The 22,486-nt window shown below is 59.3% G+C and overlaps 1 protein-coding gene across 5 annotated transcripts; it reads left to right on the top strand.

Moving 5' to 3' along the window:
• LOC308069677 (solute carrier family 2, facilitated glucose transporter member 9-like) lies at positions 1-13,358 on the top strand. 5 transcript variants are annotated; one of them, XM_080402392.1, is made up of 12 exons: positions 1-1,183; positions 2,161-2,259; positions 2,726-2,886; positions 3,016-3,095; positions 3,361-3,506; positions 3,587-3,719; positions 4,083-4,270; positions 4,395-4,505; positions 5,715-5,816; positions 6,360-6,435; positions 7,964-8,091; positions 8,328-13,358. In XM_080402392.1, the coding sequence occupies exons 1-12, from the start codon at positions 623-625 to the stop codon at positions 8,565-8,567; spliced, it is 2,025 nt and encodes a 674-aa protein (XP_080258518.1). In that variant the 5' UTR covers positions 1-622; the 3' UTR covers positions 8,568-13,358. The 5 variants fall into 5 exon arrangements, 4 of the variants coding, with proteins under 4 accessions (XP_080258518.1, XP_080258517.1, XP_080258519.1 ...); XM_080402391.1 differs by having other exon boundaries at positions 2,971-3,095; XR_013930483.1 differs by lacking the exon at positions 8,328-13,358 and having other exon boundaries at positions 2,971-3,095; positions 5,715-5,940; positions 7,964-7,992.
• Positions 13,359-22,486: the final 9,128 nt, after the last annotated feature.

Here is a 22,486-nt window from a genome sequence, read left to right as displayed (position 1 = left end):
CCACTGTGGCCCTGTCACCGAGGTCTCTGTAGCTGCCCACCATGGTAAAGGTGGTGCCCCAATCGAGACATGGAGAAACCAAGTCTGAGCAAGACGTAAGGAGCTCTTGAGCAGGTACCTGTCCTGGGAAAAGCTGAACAGCAGTGGGCTGGAAAGGGCTCATGGCTGGGGAGAGGGCACGGTGGTGCTTGTGGGGAGAGCTAGAGGCTCACGTGGAGGGAGGAGATGGGAGCTGAAGCATCCTTGTGTGGGAGGATGCGACCCGGACAGCCGGGCTGTGTTTGGGCACTGCAGGGCCACAGGTGCTGGTGCCCGAGGGGGTCTCCCAGCCCTGCCTGGGACCCCTGCCGAGGTGGGGCCAGCCAGGGGGCCTGTCCCTTTTAAGCCCCTTGAGCTGTTGCCAGTCATGGCTTAGTGGGGTCCCTATCCTTTCAGCTGGCTCCTCGGCAAATTAAGAGCTTGCTATTAGGCTGCTAATTAAAGGCACTTCATTAGCAGCAGGGGAGGCAGCTCCTGGCCGCAGCAAAATTGGAATCCTCTGAGCTGCCATGAACCGACTCTCTCCTCTCTGGGGCTGGGGGCTGTGCCCCTCTGTGTCTGGGGAAGAGAGCTGCCCTGAGCCATGGCCTTGCGGTACCAGCCCTCCTACCTGAGCCGCAAGGATGGGGCACGTCTGCCTCAGAGGCTGACCGAGTGGGAGAGGGTTCGGGGGCGATGGGTGATGTGGGGCTGCCCCTTCGCCCCCAGCCCCGGGGGTGATGCAGGGATGCTGCCCTTAGTACAGGCCCTGTCACCACCCTCGCTTGGAGGGGACATACAGGGGCTCTCGACGGTGGCAGAGGAGCACACCAGTGGTCCCGCTGTCCCCAGGCCTGGCCGTGGCCCCTCGGGGGTGTCGGCCTGCCCCTGCCTCCGACGAGGGGGGGGGGGCGACTCCTCCTCCGGCCGCTCAGGCGCCTCCAATGAGCCCCGGGGGCACGCAGGCTGCCTGCGCTGCCCTGCCCTGCCCTGCCTGCCTTCCCTCTCCTCCTCCTTCCATCTAAAAATGGGAGAGCCGAGCCAGGCCGCAGGACCGGGGCTGCCTTCCTCCCCCCCGCCTCCTCCTCCCGGCCCCCGCTCCGGCTGCAGCCTCGCCCCGACGGCCGGGAAAGGGACCCCGCAGCCCGGCGGGGACATCACCGGGGTGAGCTCCCTGCGGAGGGGGGGGCTGTTCCATCCCCCTCCCCATGTGCCCCACGGTGCTCCCCCCCACCCCTCTTTCGTGGCTGGGGATTCCTGATGGGATTAGCGGGGATTTGCTGTGCGTGAGCCGGGAGCTGCTGGGTGCTACGGATCCGGCTACCGTGCGGGGGGGCTGCGGGGAGGGCCGGGCTCCGGGTGCGGGGCTGCTCCCGGGGGACGCAGGTCACCCCGCCACAGCCCTGTCGCCGCGGGATGCTCAGCGCTCCAGGGGAGACAGCCGGCTGCAGCACCCAGGGGTGCCCCTGTGGCTGCGGGGTGCCCTGAGCGCCTCCTGGGCGCTGCGGGGCACCCCGAGCCCGCGGTGGGCCGGTCTTCGCCCCCCCGGGCTGGGTCAGGGCTGCAGGGTGGCCCCCCGCAGCCATCGGCTCCCCACAGCGAGGTCGCTCCGGCCGCCGGAGCTGGTGACAGAGGCGCTGGTGCGGGTGGCGAGGTGGGTGCACGTGGCATTTTGGGAGGACCGGGACCTGCCGCGGGGAGCTGCACCCTTCGGTGGCGCTGGGCGCCCCAGGCAGGGAGGTGTGCGCGGGGCAGCTGCAGCAGTGCCGTTTGGGTGCCCCCGTCCACAGGAGGGGGTGGGTGTCTGTCCCTGCTCCATCTGCCCCTTCTGCTCGCTGCCCCCTCCCAGCCCCGGGCCAGGGGGGACAGGGCCAGGCGGCAGGGACAAGCAGCCTGAGCTGGGTCACCGTCAGGGTGAAGCCTCCGGCCACAGCCTGGAGCCCAGCCGCGGGGAAGCCAGCCGGGCTGGGTGCTGGGTGGTGGCACGAAGCGGCGCTCAGCACACGGCTCCGTTGTGCTGGGATCTTTGCTCTGGGCTAGGGACATCCCTATAGCAAAGGGGCAGTGACCCAATGCCATGTGTGACCTTGTCCCCCAGCTCTGTGGGCCGGGGCCCTGCTGATCCCTCCTCCTCTCTCCCAGCACCTCACCTTCCCCCTGCTGTCGGTCACCCTCCTGGTGTCCTTTGGCTCCTCCATGCTCTATGGCTACAACCTGGCCGTGGTGAACTCACCGGCAGCGGTAAGGGATGGGCAGCCTCTCCGGGAGCAGGGGAAGGGCTCTGTGTCCCTCCCTGGGAGGGTGGAGGGACTGCTACACAGCAGCCCCACATCAAAATGCTGGCAGTCACCCATGGAGAGCAGTCCAGGGGGAGGAATGACATGGGAGGGACATGGGAGCCTATGTTCATGTACTCCCCCCAAACTGGTCCCCTGGAAGGCAGGGGCTGGGGAAAGCTGCCCACAACCTCCTTGCTCCAACTCCAGCTCTGCCAGTGGCATCTCTGAGGTTGTCCTTAAACCCCTCCAGTTTTGAGGCTGGCTGAGCAACCAGACCAGCACATCGCAGTCATCCCCGGTCACATCCTGCCCTGCACCTCCTGCAGTGCTGTTAAACCCACGGCGTTTTCCCTGCACAGCCTGTATTCCCTTGTTTTCCCCTTTCTCCCAACGCATTTGGTACCCGGGTGTCTCTCTCTGCCCCACAGCACATAAAGGCTTTCTACAATGCCACGTGGTCCCGGCGGTATGGGCACGGGCTGGCCCCTGGCCCCCTGACCCTCCTCTACTCTCTGACTGTGTCCATCTTTGCCCTGGGTGGGCTGGTGGGCTCCTTGCTGGTGGGGGTGCTGGTGGAGCAGTATGGCAGGTAAGGGGGTGGGTGGCATGGGACAGGGTGGCTGAGGGATGGGATGAGGTCAGAGGGGCTGCCTTGCTGCTTGTGCCCTGCTAGGAACGGTGCGCTGAGTCGCAGTGCTCTCCTTGTCCTCCTGGCCAGTGGCTTCATGGGCTTCAGCCGGGAGCTGGGGTCCCCAGAGATGGTGATTGTCGGCCGCTCCATCACAGGGCTCCACTCTGGTAGGTGCTACTTGGGCTGTGCCCGGTCCCTTCTTCATGGCTCGGTCCCCTACAGCCCATTCCCATGGGGCTGGAGAAGGCTTCATATTCCCCATGGCCACAGGCTCTGTGGTTGATGTCCCCGTGGGGCAGGCAGGGTCACCTCCCTGGCCACAGGGTCCCCACTGTGGATGGTGCTGGACATGGGAGGAGATGCACTGAGTGTCTGGCTGGGCACCCTTCTCCCCACTGCCTCTCCCATCCTGGTCCCTCCTGTCCCCCACAGGTATCTGTCTCAGTGTGGTGCCCCTCTACCTGGGTGAAATCGCCCCCAAGAACCTGCGAGGTTTCCTGGGCCTCATTCCCAGCATCTTCATCTGCCTGGGCGTTTTCTTTGCACAGGTCCTGGGCCTCCCAGAGCTGCTGGGTGAGGTGAGCACAATACACCCAGCCGTGTGTGCTGGACCCTGCTCTGCCCTCCTTGTGACATGTCCCGTTTCAACTCCTCTCAGGACAGGTTCTGGCCCCTTTACCTGTCGGTGGTGGTTGTTCCCGCCTCCCTACAGCTCCTGCTGCTGCACTGCTTCCCTGAGAGCCCACGGTACCTGCTGATAGAGAGGAACGATGTCTGCCGGGCCACCAAGGGTGAGGGGGCATCCCGGGGAAGACTGGGTCTGGGAGGTGCTGGGTGCTGGTCCAAGGTTTCCTGAGGCCAAGGTGCATCCTCATAGCATCCTTCCACACCCAGACCTGACACCCCACCATAGTCCTTACGGTTCAGCCCTTGTGTCTCACCCAGTTGTGCCGTAGCATTTCCATGGTGCCCATCACCACGGTGTGAGGCATCTCCTCAGTTCCTATGGATGTTCAGCCCCATGGATCAGGGAGGTCCCCTGGGGAGGCTGAGCCAGGGCAGAGCCAAGCCCCTGCCCCTGCCCTGTGCCATACCTGTGAGCATCCACCCTGTGATGGGGAGATGCGTGGCTGTGACCCCCACTCTCCCCACAGCGCTGTGCCGGTTCCTGGGGACATCTGACGTGCAGGAAGTGATCGAGGAGATGAAGGAGGAGCAACGGTCGCTCTCCTCTGTGGAGATGGTCTCCATATGGCAGCTGCTGCAGGACCACTCTGTCCGCTGGCAGACCCTCTCGGTGGTGGTGGTGAACGCCGGCATGCAGCTCTCGGGGATCGATGCTGTAAGCCCTGTGGCATCCTTGCCCTGGGACCTGGCTCTGCAGAGCCTGAGCTGAGACCTTCAACTCACTTCGAGTGCCCCATGGCTCCGTCCCCCCAGCTCACTCCAGGTCCCCTCCTTGGCAGATCTGGTTTTACACCAACACCATCTTCAAGAACGCCAGGATCCCTGCAGCCCAGATCCCCTACACCACCGTGGGCACTGGTGCCATTGAAGTTGTTGCAGGGCTGATCGGGGTGAGTGATGGACGAACAGATGGTTGCAATTCCTCAGTGCCAGAGCCTAGCTGTCAGCTCCTAGCACCGTCAAATGGGGGAGGCTGGAGGGACCCCAAATGCCACCCGTGCCACAGCACAGCACTTTTGCTGGGGGACAGAGTTTGGCAGGGAAATGGGGTGAGGGGGTGGGATGAGAGGGGCTCAGTTTGAGGGGTCACATCTAGGAGGGGGTGGGAGAATTTTGAGGTGATGGGTAGCAGGGAGGCTGGGGGAGATGCTGGGCAAGGAGCAGGTTGGAGATGATGGAGGGGGCTAAGTGGTTCCTTCCGGCTCCTGATTTCAATGTCACTCTGTTAGCAGAGCCACATGTCCCCATCTGCCCCCCCAGCCAAGCACTGGCCTGGCCGCAGGCTAGCAGCCCTGCCCCCCCCCCCCCCCAGCCAGGGCTCATTTAGCTGGAGAGTTAGCACTGGGCCAGGCAGATTTATGGCCCTTGTCCCATCTGTGAGCGTCACCCGGGGCCAGCCCAAGCCACCCGGCACTAAATCCACTCCCTGACAATTAGAGAGATGGATGGGGGGTGGCTGCTCCCAGAAAACCAGGGCTGAGCTGGGGCTGCTCCCCTCTCCCCGCAGCTCAACCCATGGCAGACTGGGCCCCTCTGGTCACCCCCCTGCCCTTCTGAAGGGTACCCCCTTCTCCCCTACCCTGGCCATGGGGCTGCCCCAGCCCCCCGGCAGCCACCCAGCGTGCAGCCAGATTGCTCAGGAGCAGCCCCGCAAATGGCCCCCAATGGACGTGACGAGATTGGTTATAAAATTACAGGCATTTGTTCTGCTGTCAATACCCTGCCTGCTCCAGCCGCTGCCGCACTGCCTGCCCGCACCCTGCCTCCTCTGCCCGCTGCCCCACAAACAACCCGTGCCCAGCCCAGCACCTCTGCTTGGCACCGGTGCGAATGCAGCCGTAGGGCCACCCCAGCTAGCCCTGACCCTGCTCTGTGGGACCCCCCTGCTGCCCAGTGTATGCTGACTCTGAGACCCCAGAGTCCTGGCGCTTCCCATGCCCTGGCCCCAACCCTGGAGCTCTGAGCTAGGGCCACCCCTGATCCCCAGACGCCACTGGGAGAATCCTCCCACCTTCAGCTGGATCTGGGGTTCAGGGGGTTGCCCCCATCCTGGTGGGGAGCTCCCCACCACCCCACCAGTCTCTGCTCTCCCTCGGCAGTGCTTCACCATTGAGAAGGTGGGCCGGCGGCCCCTCATCATCACCGGCTTCTGCACCATGGGCATCTGCTCAGCTGGCATCACTGTCTCCCTGCTGCTGCAGGTACGATCTGGCCACCAACACCACCACCCCCGCCCTGGGCCATTGACCAGGGCTGGAGCCCTGGCTGCATTAACAAGGGCTGGGTGATGAAGAGAGGGGTATCCCCCCAGAGGAGGGATAAGAGGTGAGCTGGCTCTTCCAAGCAATGTTTTCCCATCAAAGTTAAAGGGAAGGAAAATTCAAAGCAAAGAACAACAAAAAAGAAAACCCAAATCCACATGAGAAAAATCCCGCCGCTTCTGGCGGCTTTTCTGCAGAAATATTTGTCCCCAGGGAGGCATCTATGAAATGCCATGGGAGGTGGAGGGGTTTGCAGGGTCCTACCTCTGCTGCCTGCTCCTGGTGGATGCTCCTGCAGCTCTGGGGCTGCCTCAGCATCACCATTTGCTGAGCTTTGCCCCCGACTACCTATTTCTTGGCTGCGTCTACCCCATGCATCCTGCACGGCCACCATCCCCAAGGGCCACCACTGAGCAGAGGGGCAGGCATGGAGCCCCATCCTGGGGACACCGCAGCATTCTCCAGCCCAGTGTCCCCTTGCAGACCACCCTGCCCTGGATGCGCTATGTCAGCGTCGCCTGTGTGGTTGGCATCATCGCTGGCTTCTGCATGGGACCAGGTGGGTCTGGGGCTGGCAGGAGCAGGAGGCAATGGGGTGGGAATGGGGGGCCCCAGGAAAGCAGGGAGCAGTGGCATTTGCAGGCAAGCAGAAGGACCGGTGCCTTGGTCCCTTCCCCATGGCCAGGTCCTGGTTTGTCATGCTGTGCCATGTGAGCAAGACCCCACCACGAGCCCCTCTAGACCAGTAAGTCCCCAGGGCACGCTCCACCTCCTCCTCCTCATCTGTGCTCCTGGGCCAAGCAGGGAGAAAGCCCTGGCAGCCTTCCCCAGGCCTCTCTGGAGGTGCTACCCTCTCCTGTCACAGTGCTGGTGAGCATCGTCCTGCCCCTGACTGAGCGCGGGCTCGAGCAGCGAGGAGTGAAACCTGGACTGGTTTACCCAGTTGATGTATTAGCAGAGCTGTTAACAGATCTATAATTCATCCTCAGCCCAGACTTCATTCACTGTAATTACATCTTTAATTAGGATTTTAATGGCTCATTGTTCACAAACAATGATGAATAGGAGTTTTAAAACAAAAAAATATATATCTCTATTCTGGGCAGGCTGTGAGTAAGAGTTCATCAGGGGCTCCACTCCTCCCTCACTTCTTAGCACTTTTTTTTTAGTTTAACTTCTCCCTTAGAGCATCTTTTATAAAAACAGTCCCAGTCAACCTGGTCCCAGGCAGTGGGATGCCAGGCATGTCACCATGTCAAATGCAGTCCCCTGCCAGGTCCCCACGTGCCCTGGGATGTATGCTGGACCTCGGATCCTGCCCTCCATCAAAGGAATAGTCCTGGGACCTAGGGCTGCCAGCTCAGTGACACGTGGCAGGAGGGGCTGAGTCCCTCCAGGAGAAGCAGCCACAACCTGTATCCAGTTTTCAGTGGCCAGGTTGGCTTGGGAAATCATTTCTGGTCATTCTAGGTGTTTTCACCATAGGTGGGAAAAGCTGGTTGGAAAATGGCGTTTCTGTGTCCTGTGGGAAATCCTGGTGCTTGGAAATACGGTTGCTTCTTTCCTGCCTAAATCAGCCACGGTGTCGATAGAAACTAATCAATAGAAGGAAATTTTCTAAATCATTTTGATCAAGGGAAGCTGGGAAGGGCATTACGGAGGGTGCCAGGAACATGTTTCTCTTTCTATGCCTGTGAGTTCTATATGAGATTTAATATATCTGCATTTAGGCAAATCATTGCAAAATGAGGATCCAGATGAAATGTTCCGCTTTGATTTTGCCTCGGTATGAAACTTTCCTATCAAGTAACTTGTGAGTTAGCACCCAGCAAGGCACAACTGCAGCATGTCGGGGGGACATCCATCCACCTGCCAAGACAGATCCCAAAGGGAGACCAAGGGCAGGATGCTGGTCCACCCATCCCCACGCTCCCCACCTCCCCCAGCCCTCCCAGCACCACCATGTCGACCCATGGGTCTTACTGGGCTCCAGCCCTTTGGCTGCAGGACTGAGATGGGCAGGACCTACCAACCCCGGGGTGCCTGCAGCCTGCTCCTCACACTCGATCTGTCCCCTCCCTCTGCAGCCGGCGTCCCCTTCCTGATGACAGCAGAGCTCTTCACCCAGTCACACCGCCCAGCTGCCTACATCGTGGGGGGATCCCTCAACTGGCTCTGCAACTTCACCATTGGCTTAATCTTCCCCTTCTTGCAGGTACTGGTCTGGAGGGGCTGTGGGAGGAGGAGGGGATGGCTGCAGCCCTGCTGCTCCCCCCCAGGATGGGGTGCCAAGCCAGGCTGAACCCAAGGGATGCTCATGCTCCTGGCTTAGCTCAGTGCTGGCTGGAGCCAGCTCAGGGAGAGATGATGGGAGGGGGTGCTGCCTCATGCCATGCCCAGGTTGGGGGTGTCTGGCTCTCTGCCCCATCCCTGCTCTCTCATTGTCCCCAGATGTCAGCTGGCGCCTTTTGCTATCTGGTTTTCTGTGGCATCTGCCTGCTGGTGGCCCTGTATGTTTACCTTGTTGTTCCTGAGACCAAGAACAAAACCTTCATGGAGATCAGCCACATCTTTGCCACCCGCCGCTCCTTCCTCTCCATCCCAGCCCACCTCATCGGGATGAAAAAGCTGGACGGCTATGGGGCCTTGGAGAGCAGCTCCCTGGAGGACTCGGGCTCCCGCCTGCCCTGATCTGGGTGGGCTGAGGGGACGGGGATGGTGGAGGAGGCACCGGGCTGGAGAGGGAAGTGGAGGCTAATTTGCTCAGACTCAATCAGCTCTGGGTCTCCCGGGATATCTCACCATGTTGCAGCCTGTCGCCAGGATGAGCCCTGATGATGCACCAGGGTTGCATCAACCACTGTGCTTTGCTCCCGTACTGGAGGAAATGACCTCCCAGAGCGAGGGGAGCTCCTAGGGACAGGGGGTTCACATCGCTCCTCTTTCACATTGTTCCTCTGTGTGTGGAGTTGCCAAGAGCTGCCTGCGCAAGGTGTTTAATAAAGAACATTGCCTCCAGAGCCATTGTATGGCAAGCCCAGTCTGGGATGGCAGCAAGCTGGAGTGTGTTGGCACAGGTGGGTGCTTCCCCCAGTGCCAGTGAGGAGCAGGATTGGGGGGGGGGGGGGCTTGTCATCCTCCCTGCTGTGCCTGGCTGGAAAGGTCAAGATCGCCTAACATTTCCTAGGAAGGGTGGCCAGGGTGGCTCCCAGGCTCTTGTGTCTCACCCTGGCTTGGTCAGGCAAACCAGAGGGTGCTGCAGCAGGGACATGGAGCTCAGAGCTGGGGGTGACTATCCAGCCAACATGCCCCCCCCCCAGCGTGCCAGTAGCCCCTTGCTGCCTGGCCTCGTGTGCTAGCCCCACAGAGTGCTCCCACGGGACCCCTGCACCTCCCAAACTCTGCTGAAGACAAAGGGGTCCTGGCTGCACCCACAGCCCTTTGCTGCACCCCGTGAACTGCTGTGACCCCGAGGTGCCTCTCCTCTCTCTGTCACCACCTCTCCCACATCTCTGCCCTGAATCCTGGGGGCTGTGTTGGGGGCTGCCCTGTTTCCTGGGACTGCCGTGGGCATGGCAGTTGCATCAGCCAGGACTCTCGCAGCAGCTCCCACAAACACCGTGGGGTGGGGGGCTCCCGGGCTGACAGACCTTCGGGGAGCTGTGGTTTGCAGGAGAACTACAATATTTTGCTCTGGTAAGAGGTAAAATCCAGATGGTGGGGAGGGCTGCGTGGTGAAGCCCCCCTAGTGCCAATGCAAGCATGATTTATTCAGTTGCAAATAATTTAGCCCTCTTTTATCAGGTTGCCCACCCTGCGATGGGCCCACAGCTTGTACGTTTGGTGCTCGTGGTCACTTGGTGAGGAGCTCACCCTTTCTGCTTCACTTAGCAAAGCCTCGGGGTACCTCTGGGGGTGGGTGGGTGCTGGGCCCATGGGGACAGGGACCAGGCCATACTGGGTTCCCAGTGCCTGGTTCCAGCCCCTCCATCCTCAGCAGCTGACATGGGGCTCTCCTGCATCTTGAGCCATTTAAAGGACACGAGTCAAAGCAGGGGTCACGGCTCCACAGCATCAGCTGCTTCCCACTCCGTCTCCCTCCCAACTCGGCTGCTCTCGGCAGCAGAACAGAGCGGTAAATATGTGCAGCATTACATATGTATAATGGAGTGTAAATAACCCCAAAAAGTGCATTGTAAATAGACTCCAAGTTTATCCTTTATTAATGAGGCACTGAGTGCCCTGCTGTTTTAGAGCAGCGAGACCTTCATAATATCAAAACCTAAATTACACTTGTGTCTCTCATTCCCAGCAAACGACAGCATCATTTCAGGCCTCTTTGCCACTTGTATTTATTTATTCTGGTATTTATTTATCCCTTCTGCCCAGCATGTGGGGTGGCTTGGAAGATGCCCCCTGCCCTCCATGTGGGAGGCAATGCCCCCCCTGGGAGCAGGCCCCCATCCCAGGGTCCTGGCACAGCCAAGGAGCCAGGGTGTTGCCTTATGGCCCAGGACTGCCCTGTGCCGGCTGGTGAGATGGGGCAGACCTAGGAAACATGGGACTGGGACCCATTTCTGCTAGGGCTTCAGACACCACCAGAGCCAGAAGTCCCCTCTTTCCAAGGACTGGAAGTCACTGGCAAAATCCTGTGGTGTCTTTTGGGTGTGTTTGCTCCTGTGGACCCTTTTAAAGCCATCCTCCTTCCATCCAGACCTGGAAGGGTAGAAGCAAGGAAGCCCCATGCTCATGGGACATTAGTTTCTCATCAGCTTTTTCTTTAGGATATTGGGGCAGGATCTCTGTTTGGGGCTGTCAGTCCTTGCAAAAGCAGGACCTGAGCTTGCCCTGCCCAGGGAGGCATTCCCAGCCACTCCACTGCAGGCTTCTCAGGAAGGATATGACTTGAGTGAGCTCTGAGTTCTTCCCCACGTCCAAAGCTGCTTCCCCATATCCAAAGCAGTTCTCTGGATTCAGGCCTCCAAAAGCACTGGTTCTGCTTGATGAGGGTAAGGCTGTATCCTCTATAGTGTCCAAACAGACCCTGAAAGATTGGAGAAGGTACAAAGAAGAACCCAAGAAATTACTTTGATGCCTGGAAATGCTCCTGATCCTCTTTAAGGTTTGCAGAAATGAGGATGACTGTCTCCAAATGGGCAAGTGCCTTCCCGTGCTGTATGCAATGCTAAAGGGTGGGTAAGTTTAAGCATTAAGGTATACACTTGGAGAGCTGGAGCTTGCCGCAGCCAAACTGGTATGGGAAAGAAGGCCCCAGTTTGCACTCTCCAGATACTTTGAAATGGGTTCCTCAAGGAAATGATCATGTTCCATCACTTGTTATCTCCAGATTCCGCAGGGAAGCTGCCTGGAGGGTGCCTGGCTCAAAGTGAATGGTCACATCCTTACTGGGAAGCTGATGAAAGCTTCCTGGACACACCCTGGTGTCCCTGTGCCAGTACTGGTGGCCAGTGAGGCAGCAAGCATCTCTGGGCTGTGGCTGGACAAGCCCAGGAGCATTCAGTGTGAATGCTCCTTGTCAGAATGCTGCCTGCCAGTGCTCATGGTCCCTGTGGCTCCAGCAGGGGTGGGCTCCTGGGGATGGATTCTGCTAATGATGGGGACCCACTAAGCCTCTGAGGCTAAAACTTTCTTGTACTAGCTTCACTAAGTGTACTAACAGTGAACTGTCCCTGTCACTTCAGCAGGGGTGTGCCCTGGCTCTCCCAAAAGCTCACCTGACTGCAGTCATCATCGTCAGGCTCCATCAGGGACCAGTTTTGAGTGGGGTGTGGTTCCTGCATGCTCTGAGCAGGGTGAAAATGCTGCTCCTGCTTCCTCCAATGTGGAGAACAGGGAGCTGGAGCAGCACTCCACTGCCCCACGGAGATGGGTGCAGGATTGGTCCCTGCCTTTTGTCTCACCAGCAGAGGAGAAGCTCCAGAGCCAAGCAGTCCCGTAAGGCTGCCTGCAGCTTGATGGTACCCGAGACCACCGCAGCGTCCTGCCCCAGCACTGGTGACCCCAAAGCAGCTTGGTGCAAGGCTGAGCCCCAGGCACAACCCCTCCAGGGCCAGGCTGGCACTGTTGTCCCCTTCAGCCCGGGTAGGTTCGTGCATGCTTTCCTCGTCCGTGTTTCCAGTGCAGCAGCCATGGGAGGATGATGCTGGACATGGGAGGCATTGCCCAGGGGAGGTCGGTTTGCAAACAGCCCCTGTGTCTGCAGCCTGGACCCAGGATGCGTCTGGGGGATGATTTACCCCCCCACAGGCCCCAGCTGCTCAGGGCTGTTCAAAGCAGGGCAAAGCTGGCAGAGGAGCTGGTGTGGTGTGGGGCTCGTCACTGGCCCTCTCTGGTTTCTGTTCTGGAGCAGGGGGGACGTGGCTGCAGGGCTGCATGGTGGCAAGGACGCGGTGCATCTGGCACAGCACACCGTGGGGAGCAGCCCAGGCTGACAGGCAGAGCTCAACATCAGTACTCACAGAGGATCTGAGACTGCGGGGTGGGGGCAGGACCCCCACTCCCCACCCCCCGCCACCGCCCCACCATCTCCCAGTGCCCATACTGGGGCACTCCACATAAGCCCGGTCAGAGCCTTGTGTGCAAACGTGCCTTCAGCAAAAGCATGGAGAAGGCAAAAGTGGCGGGGACCCCTTCCCTTCAGATACAGGGTTTGTCCTGCAACAGCCCCCCTGCCCTCCCCAGCACCCTGGGGAATGGGCATGGAAGGGGAGGGGAAAGGGCAGCAAAGGAGCAGGACATGGCAAATGATGGAACAAGGAGCTAGGACCAGCCCCTCCCCACTGCCAGCCTGGCCAGCCCTGGACCCCCGAGCACCACTCGTGGTAATAACTGCCAGGACACAAGTGACCCAGAGGGCAAAGGCTGCACCCCCAAAATTAGGAAATCACCCCAGATGGCGAAACACCCCCTCTGGTTTTAGCATAGAGTGGGAGGCTCTCAGCACAATCCCAGGGCATCTTCTGCCTGGGAAGGGTGACTTCAGCCATGAACGGGTCCTCTTGGCACCTTCTTTTGTTTTTGTTTTGCACAGTGGTGGTAGGAGTCCACCAGGGAAGGGGACAAGGACGTGGGGACAGGGACGCAGTGTTGAGGGCGTGCCTGTTCCAGGCATCACAGCCCTGTGCACACCCTTATGCTACGACAAACCTGGCTTGCTCCTGGCTGAACGTCATCCTGCAGCGGGGTGTCCCTGGGCTGAGGCCACAGCTCTCATCTCCTTAAAGTGCAAAGCCAGCTCCAGGCAAGCCTGCAGTTTCACACGGGCTCTGATCAGGAGTCTTTTTGCAGGGGAAAAACCTAAAATAGGTGATTTTTTACGGTGTTCTGGGAAAAGGGCGCTCAGCTGAAACCCAGCAGTTTGGAGGGGTGGACAGCAGTGATTTGTTTCTTTTGAAAGCCTAAAATATTTCCTCAGCATTGACTGGACCCTCTCAGCCTCTTAAAAAAAAAAAAAAAGAACAATTTAAGGGCATATTTGAGGAGGGGAAAAAAGTGTTTGTTACCCTATAGAAAAGATAATTCTCTATCGATGCCTGCAGGTCCATGGGCAGCGCTCTACAGGAGCAGGTGTCTGCAGCAGGCACTGGGTGCTGGGGCTGGTCCGGGTGCCGGAGCCCGGTGTCGGGGTGGCTGAGGCAAGGGTGCCCAGCGTTGGGGTGGCCGAGGCAAGGGTGCCCGGCGAAGGGTGCGCACCAGCAGATGGCACTCCCAGAATTTATTGCTACAGCAAGCTGCCTCTCGGAGAGCAGTCATGTAGGAGATGTCCTATTATATGGGCAGTTGACTTTAATAGTCATTGTGTGCTTAAAGCACAGCAAAACAACAGTGGGAAAAAAAAAAAAAAATCCCCACTCCACTTGGATGGCCCTTTTCCCCCCAGCCCTGCTAGTCTATTTGTACAGTAAATTAAAAATATGAATCACTTCTCTCTACTGCCTCCCCAAACACTCATCCTGTCAGGCTCTGTGTTGTCTTCATTTGTATTACCTTAATTTAATGTTAATTATGTTCTTCATTTACAAAGAACAAGCATTTACACTCCCTGTCTGGGGATTTTCCACGCTCGCGGTCTCCACAGACTGGGAGGCAAAGGGGAGCGGCAGAGGCAGTGGCGCTGGGGAGGAGGCTGTTAGCACGGCCACGGGGATGAGGGGAGTGGGGATCCCACCCCCCGAATGAACCGGTAATGATGAGCACTATTGCCTTCCGATTTATGAAACCGTATTGCTGCCTGTGCTTAAATCCCCCCTAATAAATCCTTTTTAAAAGGTCCTTGGCCAATGGAGGGCAGTGATTTATGGCAGAGAGCCGGGGCACAGGGAGGGTTTGGTGGCAGGGTTTGCAGCCAGGGGACTGGGGACCCAGCTGGGGATGTCACGGGGCTGGGAGCCCCGCCACCACTGGCCAGCCCTGAGAAAATTTCCAGGACACCTTTTCCCTAACGTCTGCAGGCTTGTCAGGTGCTGTTGGTGGTGGGCTGACCCACAACCACGGCGTGGATGAGGACCGTCAGCCCCTGCTCTGCACCCCTTTCCCCATCAGCACCTGGAAATCATTACCCCCGTCCCAGTTCTCCCCACGCCAGAAACCCCCAGCCTGGGTGACAGCCCCAGGTTCTGGCCGGGGCCCCAAACTTTCGGGTGCATTAACAGAAGTGACTTTGGGCTGTGTGGGGGTTCAGGTCTTTAAAAATATCCATGCGGGTCCCCCCAGACCTGACTCTGCCATGCACGGAGCTTGTGTCTGGAGCAGGGAAGGACAGAGAGGAAGAGCAATGAAGGAAAGTCCCGGGAGCCTCCCGGGGACATGGGCCACATGTGGCCTTCTTCACAGCCTGCCTCTGCCCACCCCCTGGGATGGGGGTGTGGGGGTGAAGGTGCTGCGCACAGCGACATTTTCAAACCTCGTGCCTCCCCTCTGCACCAAGCAGGGTTTAAGCACTGCCCACGCCTGCCTGAGCGCTGCCCATAGCTGCCGGCTCCCTGCCCATTGCCCGAAATTAACGGCATCGTGTCCAGTCACAGGCTGGGGACCTGCGGGTTGGATTTGGGCAGAGGAAGAAACATTTCTGGACCCCCCTGGGCTACATCAGGGCTCCTGGAGTCACATTTTGCAGTGCAAACCAGGGTTTCTCCAGGACATTGTGGGATCTGGGAGGGCAGTGAGTAGAGCTGGCTGAGACACTCACCATAAAAAACTCCCAAACACCCCAAAATCTAATTTAAAAATAAGTAAAAAAAGCCACCCAAAGCCTCCTGTTCTGTATGATCACAGGAATCCCAGAAAGCACAGAAAACAGACTCCCCACTATGAAAAACCAGGGTGCCATGCACCCTCTGCTGCTCACTCTCCTTCCCATCACCTGTATCCACGGCAACAGCCAAATATTATGGGATGAGGACCTGAGCCCCCTTGCCCTGAGACAGCCCCAGGGCCTGGGGCAGGTCTCCTCGCTGGCTGCTTGTGGTGGGGAGGGTCCCAGGTTTGGCCCTCCGGACTTCTGCCCACGCGCTTGGCATGCAGCCGCAGAGCCCCATCCTGAAGCGCCACTTGTGGGGTGCTCAGCCCCCTCTGCCTTGTCTGCAGCTCACCCCACGCCCCACTCCTGCCTTTGCCCAGCCACAAAGGTGACCCACTGAGGGGTCACCTCCCCCCCAGCCTGTCCTGCTGCCACGTAGGTCTGAGGCCACTCACGTCATGACATGAGTGGCTCAAATACACCCTGCAGGACAAACACCACCCCCCTCCAGGGGGGTGACCGTCGGTGCCATCCTCCGCTGGCCATGCCTGCGTGCTCCTGCACGCTCTCCCTTATTAACAATGACCTTTCCACCGCACTTGCCGCCGATTCCCCAGTCCCAAATATCTTTTAAATGGGTTTCAGGAGCTGATGCGCGCTCCGTTAAAAGGCCACTGCATCGCACCCGCACTGTCCCACGTCCTCCTGTGCTGCAGCCCCCCGTCCCCCCGTCCCCGTGCAGCGCCACCCGCGCACAGGCTCACACTAACATTTTAATTAATGACAACGGCTTCTTTTTTTTTTTCTTCCTCCCCTCATAAGCACTTTAATGTGTGTTCGCAGCCTGGCTGATCCCCACAGCCATGGAAATATTAGGTTGACGGATGTGGTCTGTCGCCAGTGCTCCCTCAACGGGTCTGCCTGTCAGCTCGCCGATGATGACATTAACACAGGAAGAAAGTGATGACAAATGCCCGTTATCAGGGAACGAGGCCTGTGACAAATCGCACGGCGCCTCGCGAGCATCCCCATTACGCTGTAATAAAAAAAGATGGATGGCTCAGCGCACCGGGGCCCCACGCTAATGCGATTTTGCCTGGTCTCTCCGGGTTCTAATTAAGGCAGAAAACAGAGAACGAACAGGAGTCCCCTGTGCCCCCACCCAGCTCCCCCCTCAAACACCCTGTGGTGATGGGCGCTCGCCCTCGGGGATGATGCCCCTCCAGCCATCCCTGTGCCTCAGCCCCTTGGGAGAGGGGTTTTGGGAGGGATGCTGATGGACAAGAGGTGCAGATGTCTGCTGAGGGGCTTGTGGTAGAGGTGGGGGCTGAGAGGGACCCCCCAGACTGTGTCTGCCCATCCCACCTCTGCTGGGTGGTCTCAAGGCTCCTCCATCCAGGGTGAAGGGAGGAGGGGGGACACGGCCACTGTCAAGTACGTCACTTGCAGACAAATGTCACCTCCACCATCTGCTGCAGCATGTGAAGTGGGGGAGGTTGCGCTGCGTGGTGGAGAGGGGCCGGGACAGCGTCACCCAGGGAAGAGGCTCAGCTGCTGCAGAGCGGGGCCACCAGGCCCTGTGGGCACAGACAGGGGGTGGCCACCGAGGGGCTGAACAGTAAGGGGTCCCTGGGACGCTTGTGGGAAGCATCATCTTGCTTTGGGACAGGAGTGGGAGAAGGCAGATTGGGGGGGGTTGGGTAGGGGGGTGGTGTCAAACCCCTCCCTGGGAGATGCGGCTGTCGGTACCCACTGTGCAGTGCCCTTGGTGGCAAGGAGACAGCCACAGCTGCCAGGGAGGATGGGAGAGGGCCACATCCAGCGCCCACTGGGGGAAGGGAGCTGTGAGCCCCCTGCCACGGTGCACTCAGTGAGGATGCACACCCCACAGCCCGGGGATGGAGTGCCTAGGCTGTGCATGCAGGCACCTCTCCTGACAGACCCTGCACCTCCCCGCTGCCCCCCACCTGCTGTAGCTGGGTGTCCCCCCATACACCCAACTGCCTGCACACCCCTGCCCCCTCCCAGCACTTCAGCAAGGAGGTAGGTCCAGTCTTCCTCCCCACGTCCTCGGCCCCTTTGGGTGTTTTCGCTGGGGTGCGGGGGAAAGATGTGCAAGTGATGGTCATTCCCCATCCTCTCCCCAGATACCTGAAGAGCATCCACAGATGTGGTCAGACTGGCAGGGTGTCTCCGTGGGCTATAGATAGCCCCACCAGCGCCTTCAGTCCAGGTCCTGAGAGAGGACCGGTTGCGCTGTCATTGGGGTCCCTCTGCATGGCTCGCTTCGGCCCCGTCAGCGCCTTGCAGGCAGGCTGAGAGGCCACACTGGTGGGCTTTTTCCATCTTCTCTGCATGTGCAGAAGGGCTGGGCAGCCCCCGCCCTCGCCAGACCTGACGTGGGTGATGCTAAGGGGATGCAGCCAGCCCCTGCACGCACTCTGCACCCTGCAGGCCAGGCAGTTTGCAGGCTAAGACACTCCAGTTCTTTTGCTCTGTGGTGTGCATCCCCACAACTCTAGGCAGGGCACAGCAAGGCATGGGGAGCAGATGGCACAGGGGCCTGCCGGGGGATGTCACCAACCTTGGGCAACGGAGAAGGAGGCTCGGATGCAGCCTGCTCCCTGCCTGGGCACTGCGTTGCGCTGCCCTGACTGTGCTTTAGAAAGTAGTTTTTCTTTTTAGTGAAGAGCTGGGTTTGTTCAGGAGGGATCCGTGAGTGATTCCTGTCATGTCCTGGGGAACTGGTCATTTCAGGGAGCTTTTTTTTAAGCTCCCACTTATTTACTGCTCCCTACGCCCCTTCCACCTGCTCAGGCCTTCAAAGGGGGTTTGATAAACTTGAAATATTGCTGGAGCAAAACTGGTCCCAAATGGCAACCGTTTTCAGCGGTAGCATCCCAGCTCTGTAGTAAAAGCTGCTGATCTGGAGCCAGACTCACCTATCTGTACTCATCAACTTTTACATCCCAGATCTAATTTTAGGCCTGTTCAGAGTGATAGCTGAGCAATGTCCTCCAACAGCTTCTTCTGAATTAAGCTCAGCCTCCGGTGCTGTCTAGCAGCATAGATTTAACCTGCTTTCCCAAAGCCAGCAGCCAAAATAAGTGGGGAGGCCATAGAAATTATTTTAAATAAATCACCTTTGCTGAGATCCAGCTGGGAATGCATCGAGCTCCCGCTTCTGCTGTGGATTCAGACCAGAGGATGTGCTTCTTCAGCTGGGCTGAGCTTTGGATGCTGCACTTGGACCTGTCAGTGGTCAATGCTCAAGGATGGTGCAAACCACAAGCTGCTGTTGCCTGAATCCAGCTTAGCCTAAGAAGGGCCCTAAAAAAAAAAAAAAGGTCGCCACCATAATGTTGCAAAATGACCTGCAGTGGGGTCACATGAATGACTCGATAAACTTGTTGGGGAGGAGTTGCTTGTGAGGGTGTGAGCTTTCACCGCAGCCTTGCAAAGTTAATGCTCCTTGTTTAAGAAACAGGGTGGAAAAATGTGTGTTGTCAGTTGGAAGTGTCAGTCTGGACACCAGCGGATGCCTCCGTTTGCACACAGGAGCAGTCAGCCTGGTGGGACCACAACAGACCCATCGCATCTGTGGGACGGCCAGGCAGTGCCAGGAGAGCCATGCAGCCCTGTGTGTCCGGCTGAGGGGGTGGCAGCCAGCACACTCCAACCCTTGGCAATACAGCCCACTGAGACAGAGCCCATCCCACCACGGGCAGGCAGATACTGCTTATCTCTGGGAAAGTCCTGGTGTCTTACATGGCTACGGTTTGCTACCTTCTCATCCTTCCGCAGCAGAGAGCACAGGCAGGGTGTCAGCAAGGCTGTGCTACATATGCAGCATCAACCTGAAATTTAGGCCAGACCAGGGCCATGTAACTCCAGCCAAGGGCAGCACAAACAATTGCCAAAAACCCAGCCCTGGTCCTGTCTCAAAGATGGTCTTAAGGGAGAGATTTGTGCAGACATTTCGGGGGGATGCAGTTTTCACCCCAGGGACTGTCTCAGCCTCAGGACCCTGCTCTGCCCCTGGGATCACATGTGCCACCCTGTGGGTAAGTCCTTGGCCAAGCCAGCACACTCTGTGTGTAAACTACACTGTAGAGAGAGCTGCTCCTGGCAAAATAAAGCCAAATCAGGAGCATCGGGAGACTGGGCAAGCAGGGAGCTCCTGCAGTGCAGCCGAGGGGTGGGAGCCCTCCAAGCAACCAGTTTCCCCTCCACTGCCTGGGCAAAGCTGTGCTCCTGCCAGAGCAGGGAAACCCCAGCCCGGGGCACACCGATGACATTAGCCATGGCAGTGCCGCCCCTGGGGGACACCTGGGTCCTGCCCAAGCACAAGACAGCAAGGGAATCACTGTGCTGTGTAACCGCTCCTGTGGAGCTTCAGGAGTCAGAAACCTTGTTCTTCTTGTGCTCTCATCACTTTTTAAAATGTTCTCCCTTATTGCTGGACAGTGGGGAGCTCTCAGTGTGTGGTCAGGAGCAGGGCAGGTGTTTTTTATAGTGTCCCCAAGGACTCCCCTCAACCCACTCAGACCACCTAGACTGGTCAGGCTGGCATCATCCCAGGATGGGGAGCAGCTGCTTGGTGGGTATGGGAATATCAAGGTTTACAGCCATGCTGAGGTCCCACCTCAGTAGTTGCTGCAGGCAGGGATACGGCAGCTGATACGGCTGTCCCCAAAGCTCAACTGCCATAGTCTGGCCGCGTTGCTGGGCTGGTTATCCAGTCCAGCTGGGAAAACAAACAGGGCTTATTGCCGAAACACATGGAGAGTACGCTGCAATGGGGCCGAGTGACACAGGGCCCATACGCACTGGAGTGGGAGCAGGTCAGAGACCTAGAGAGATATGTGTCCCAAAGGGGGAGCAGGAGGAGTGTAACCCCCCCCCCCCGGAGACTTCTGCACCCCGGGGCTGATGGATCAAGTAAGAGGTGGGAGCAACACACCAACGGGGATCATGCTTCAGGCCACACTGTGGCATCACATTTTGCTGTACCTGTGCCAGGTCCTCGTGGTCCCTCATCCCAGCGAGTCCTAGGCGGGGGCTGGGCTCAGATCCCCTGTGCCCTCCCTGGCTCTGCTGTCAGTGTTCATGAAGCCATCAGCGCGTGGGTGCCTCAGATTCACCTCCAACAAGAAGCCACCCCTCCAGGCTTGCTGCTGCTGACCCAGGACCCTCTGTGGTGAAAGCGGGAAAAGAGCACGGTCAGGAAGAGCCCTCAGGAGTGGGGGACAGGGACAGGGTGGAGGGGGACACGCTGGGAGCTATGCCTGCCCCAGCTCTGCTATCCCTGGCTCTGGGTAGCTGAGCCATTGCAACCGGGAGCCTTGGCAGCCCCCCTGCCCTGTGTCCCCCCTCCCTGGCCCCATACCAGCCACTTCACTTTCGCTGTAGCTCTGCTGACCTGCCATTAGTTATAATGCCTGAGCCAAAGCAGGAGGTCAGCGCAGGCTGGCCCGAACATAAATCAGCTCCCTATGGGCGAGGAGGCTGGGGCATGGCAGCGACAGGTGCCCACCACGCACTGCAGGAGGCCCCCTCAGCCCTGGGATGCTGCCCAGGGATGGAGGCCTCACCCCCTCTTCTCATCCAGCCGGCATCCCCAGGGGACCCTGCTGTCCCCTCAGCAGATCCTCGGGGCGATGGAAGCACCGAGCCACCCGCCCCGGGGGACGAGGGACACGGTGGGGTCCAGCCACAGAGAAGTCGCATGTCCCCCCAAAACGAAGCAGCGGGGCTGAGCCCCCCACAGCCCAGCGAGGGGCTGGGGGACCCGCCCGGGAGGTGCCTGCAGCAGGACCGGGGGCCACCGGGGGCCGTGTGGGCAGCGGGTCGGAGGGCTGAGGGGGCAACCTGGGGCCACCTCCCGCTGCCCTGCGGGGGGGCACCTGGGTGGACGGGGGTCCCCCCGCCACGGGGCTGGCTGGCAGCCCAGCGCTGCCCATCCCCGGTCCTCCAGCTCCCTCTGCTGCCTGCGAGGGCGGCGGCCGCCCGAGCCCACCGCGTCGGGGCCGGGCCGGCCGGGAGCAGCTCCCCAGCCGCCCAGGGACCCCGGTAAGGTGCTCACCCACGGGCGACAGGGCGACCGCACCCGCAGCCCCACCCCCACCCCCCCCGGTCCACCGCCCTGGAGAGGGAGTGCGGGCGGGGGAGCTGCTGGAGGCATGGGGGGACCCCAGCCCTGGGCAGCCCCCGGGCAGCTGGTCAGCCCTGCGAGGGCCAAGTGGGTGGCTGCAGAGCCTGGAGACCCCAAGAAGGGCCAGACCATGGCGAGAGTGCAGCCTCCATGCTAGACACTGGGGACTCCGCGCAGGGACGGTTCTGAAGGCCAGGCGTTTGTAAACCACTCCTTTCAGCTGAGCTGATTTTTTTCCTCTGGGTAGACACAGGTGTCCGTGCACGCACGCCGCGAGTATCAGGAGCTGCAGAGCAGCCAGTCTATTTCTTTTAAAAGTTGACATAAGCAGGTAAATTATCCCCAAGTAACACATTTACCACAAGAGGAGAGACGTCGGTGCTGCTGCCGCGGCCGGAGCGGGAGTGCCTGCCTCCCATTGCCCACGGTGACAGGGAGCCTGAGTTACGGCCCTGTTGGAGAGACAGCCGGTTTGTAAATGCCTCTGTTTGTGCTGTTTTCCAGCCTGATCAGAGCCCATTGATCACTGGGGCAGGAGTAAAGCCAGTGAAGAGAAGCAGGAGTGAGAAAGGTGGAGGCACACGGCCGGAGCCATGCCAGGCACTGGGGACGTGCAGGGATGCTTAGATCTGGCCTTCCCTGGGACACCTCTGTGTCCTTTCCCCTCTGACGATCCCTGGTCCGAGGGCACAGCCTGCATCTTTCACCCCTCAGACAAGCTGCTTTGCTTGGACTCAGACAGCGATTGCAAAAGGGTTTAAGTCAGGACCCCATGGCACCGCAGGGGAAGGTCCCTGTGCCGGGGGGCACCAGCAGAGAGCTCACAGCACGTATATTCCATGTGAAACAAGACTGCTTTGGGGGTGAGGACTGTGCCTTTATTTGGCCACATCTCACAGCTACTAAATGCTACCCAGGCTTCTTGAGAGCTGGGGTGCTCTTTGCACCCAGTGAAAACCAGACCCTGCCCAAGGAGCAAACAGCCTCTGGAAACGCAAGAAGGAGGGAAACTGAGGCACAGAGCAGCACTGTAGCGAGTGGGCACATCCTGGGTTTGAGCCAGGGCCTCAGTACTGGACCCTTTTACAGCCTCAAGACCTCGCTGTAGCACAGCCAGTGCTGTGAGACTTACCTGAGCAACGTACAAACTGCTTGGAGTGAATTTTCGCCCAGAGACAGGTGAAGGAGGGGTCATTT

Source organism: Falco punctatus (assembly GCF_963210335.1).
Source record: "Falco punctatus genome assembly, chromosome: 9".
Classification (NCBI taxonomy): Eukaryota; Metazoa; Chordata; class Aves; order Falconiformes; family Falconidae; genus Falco; species Falco punctatus.
This window is presented reverse-complemented; position numbering and strand designations above follow the sequence as displayed.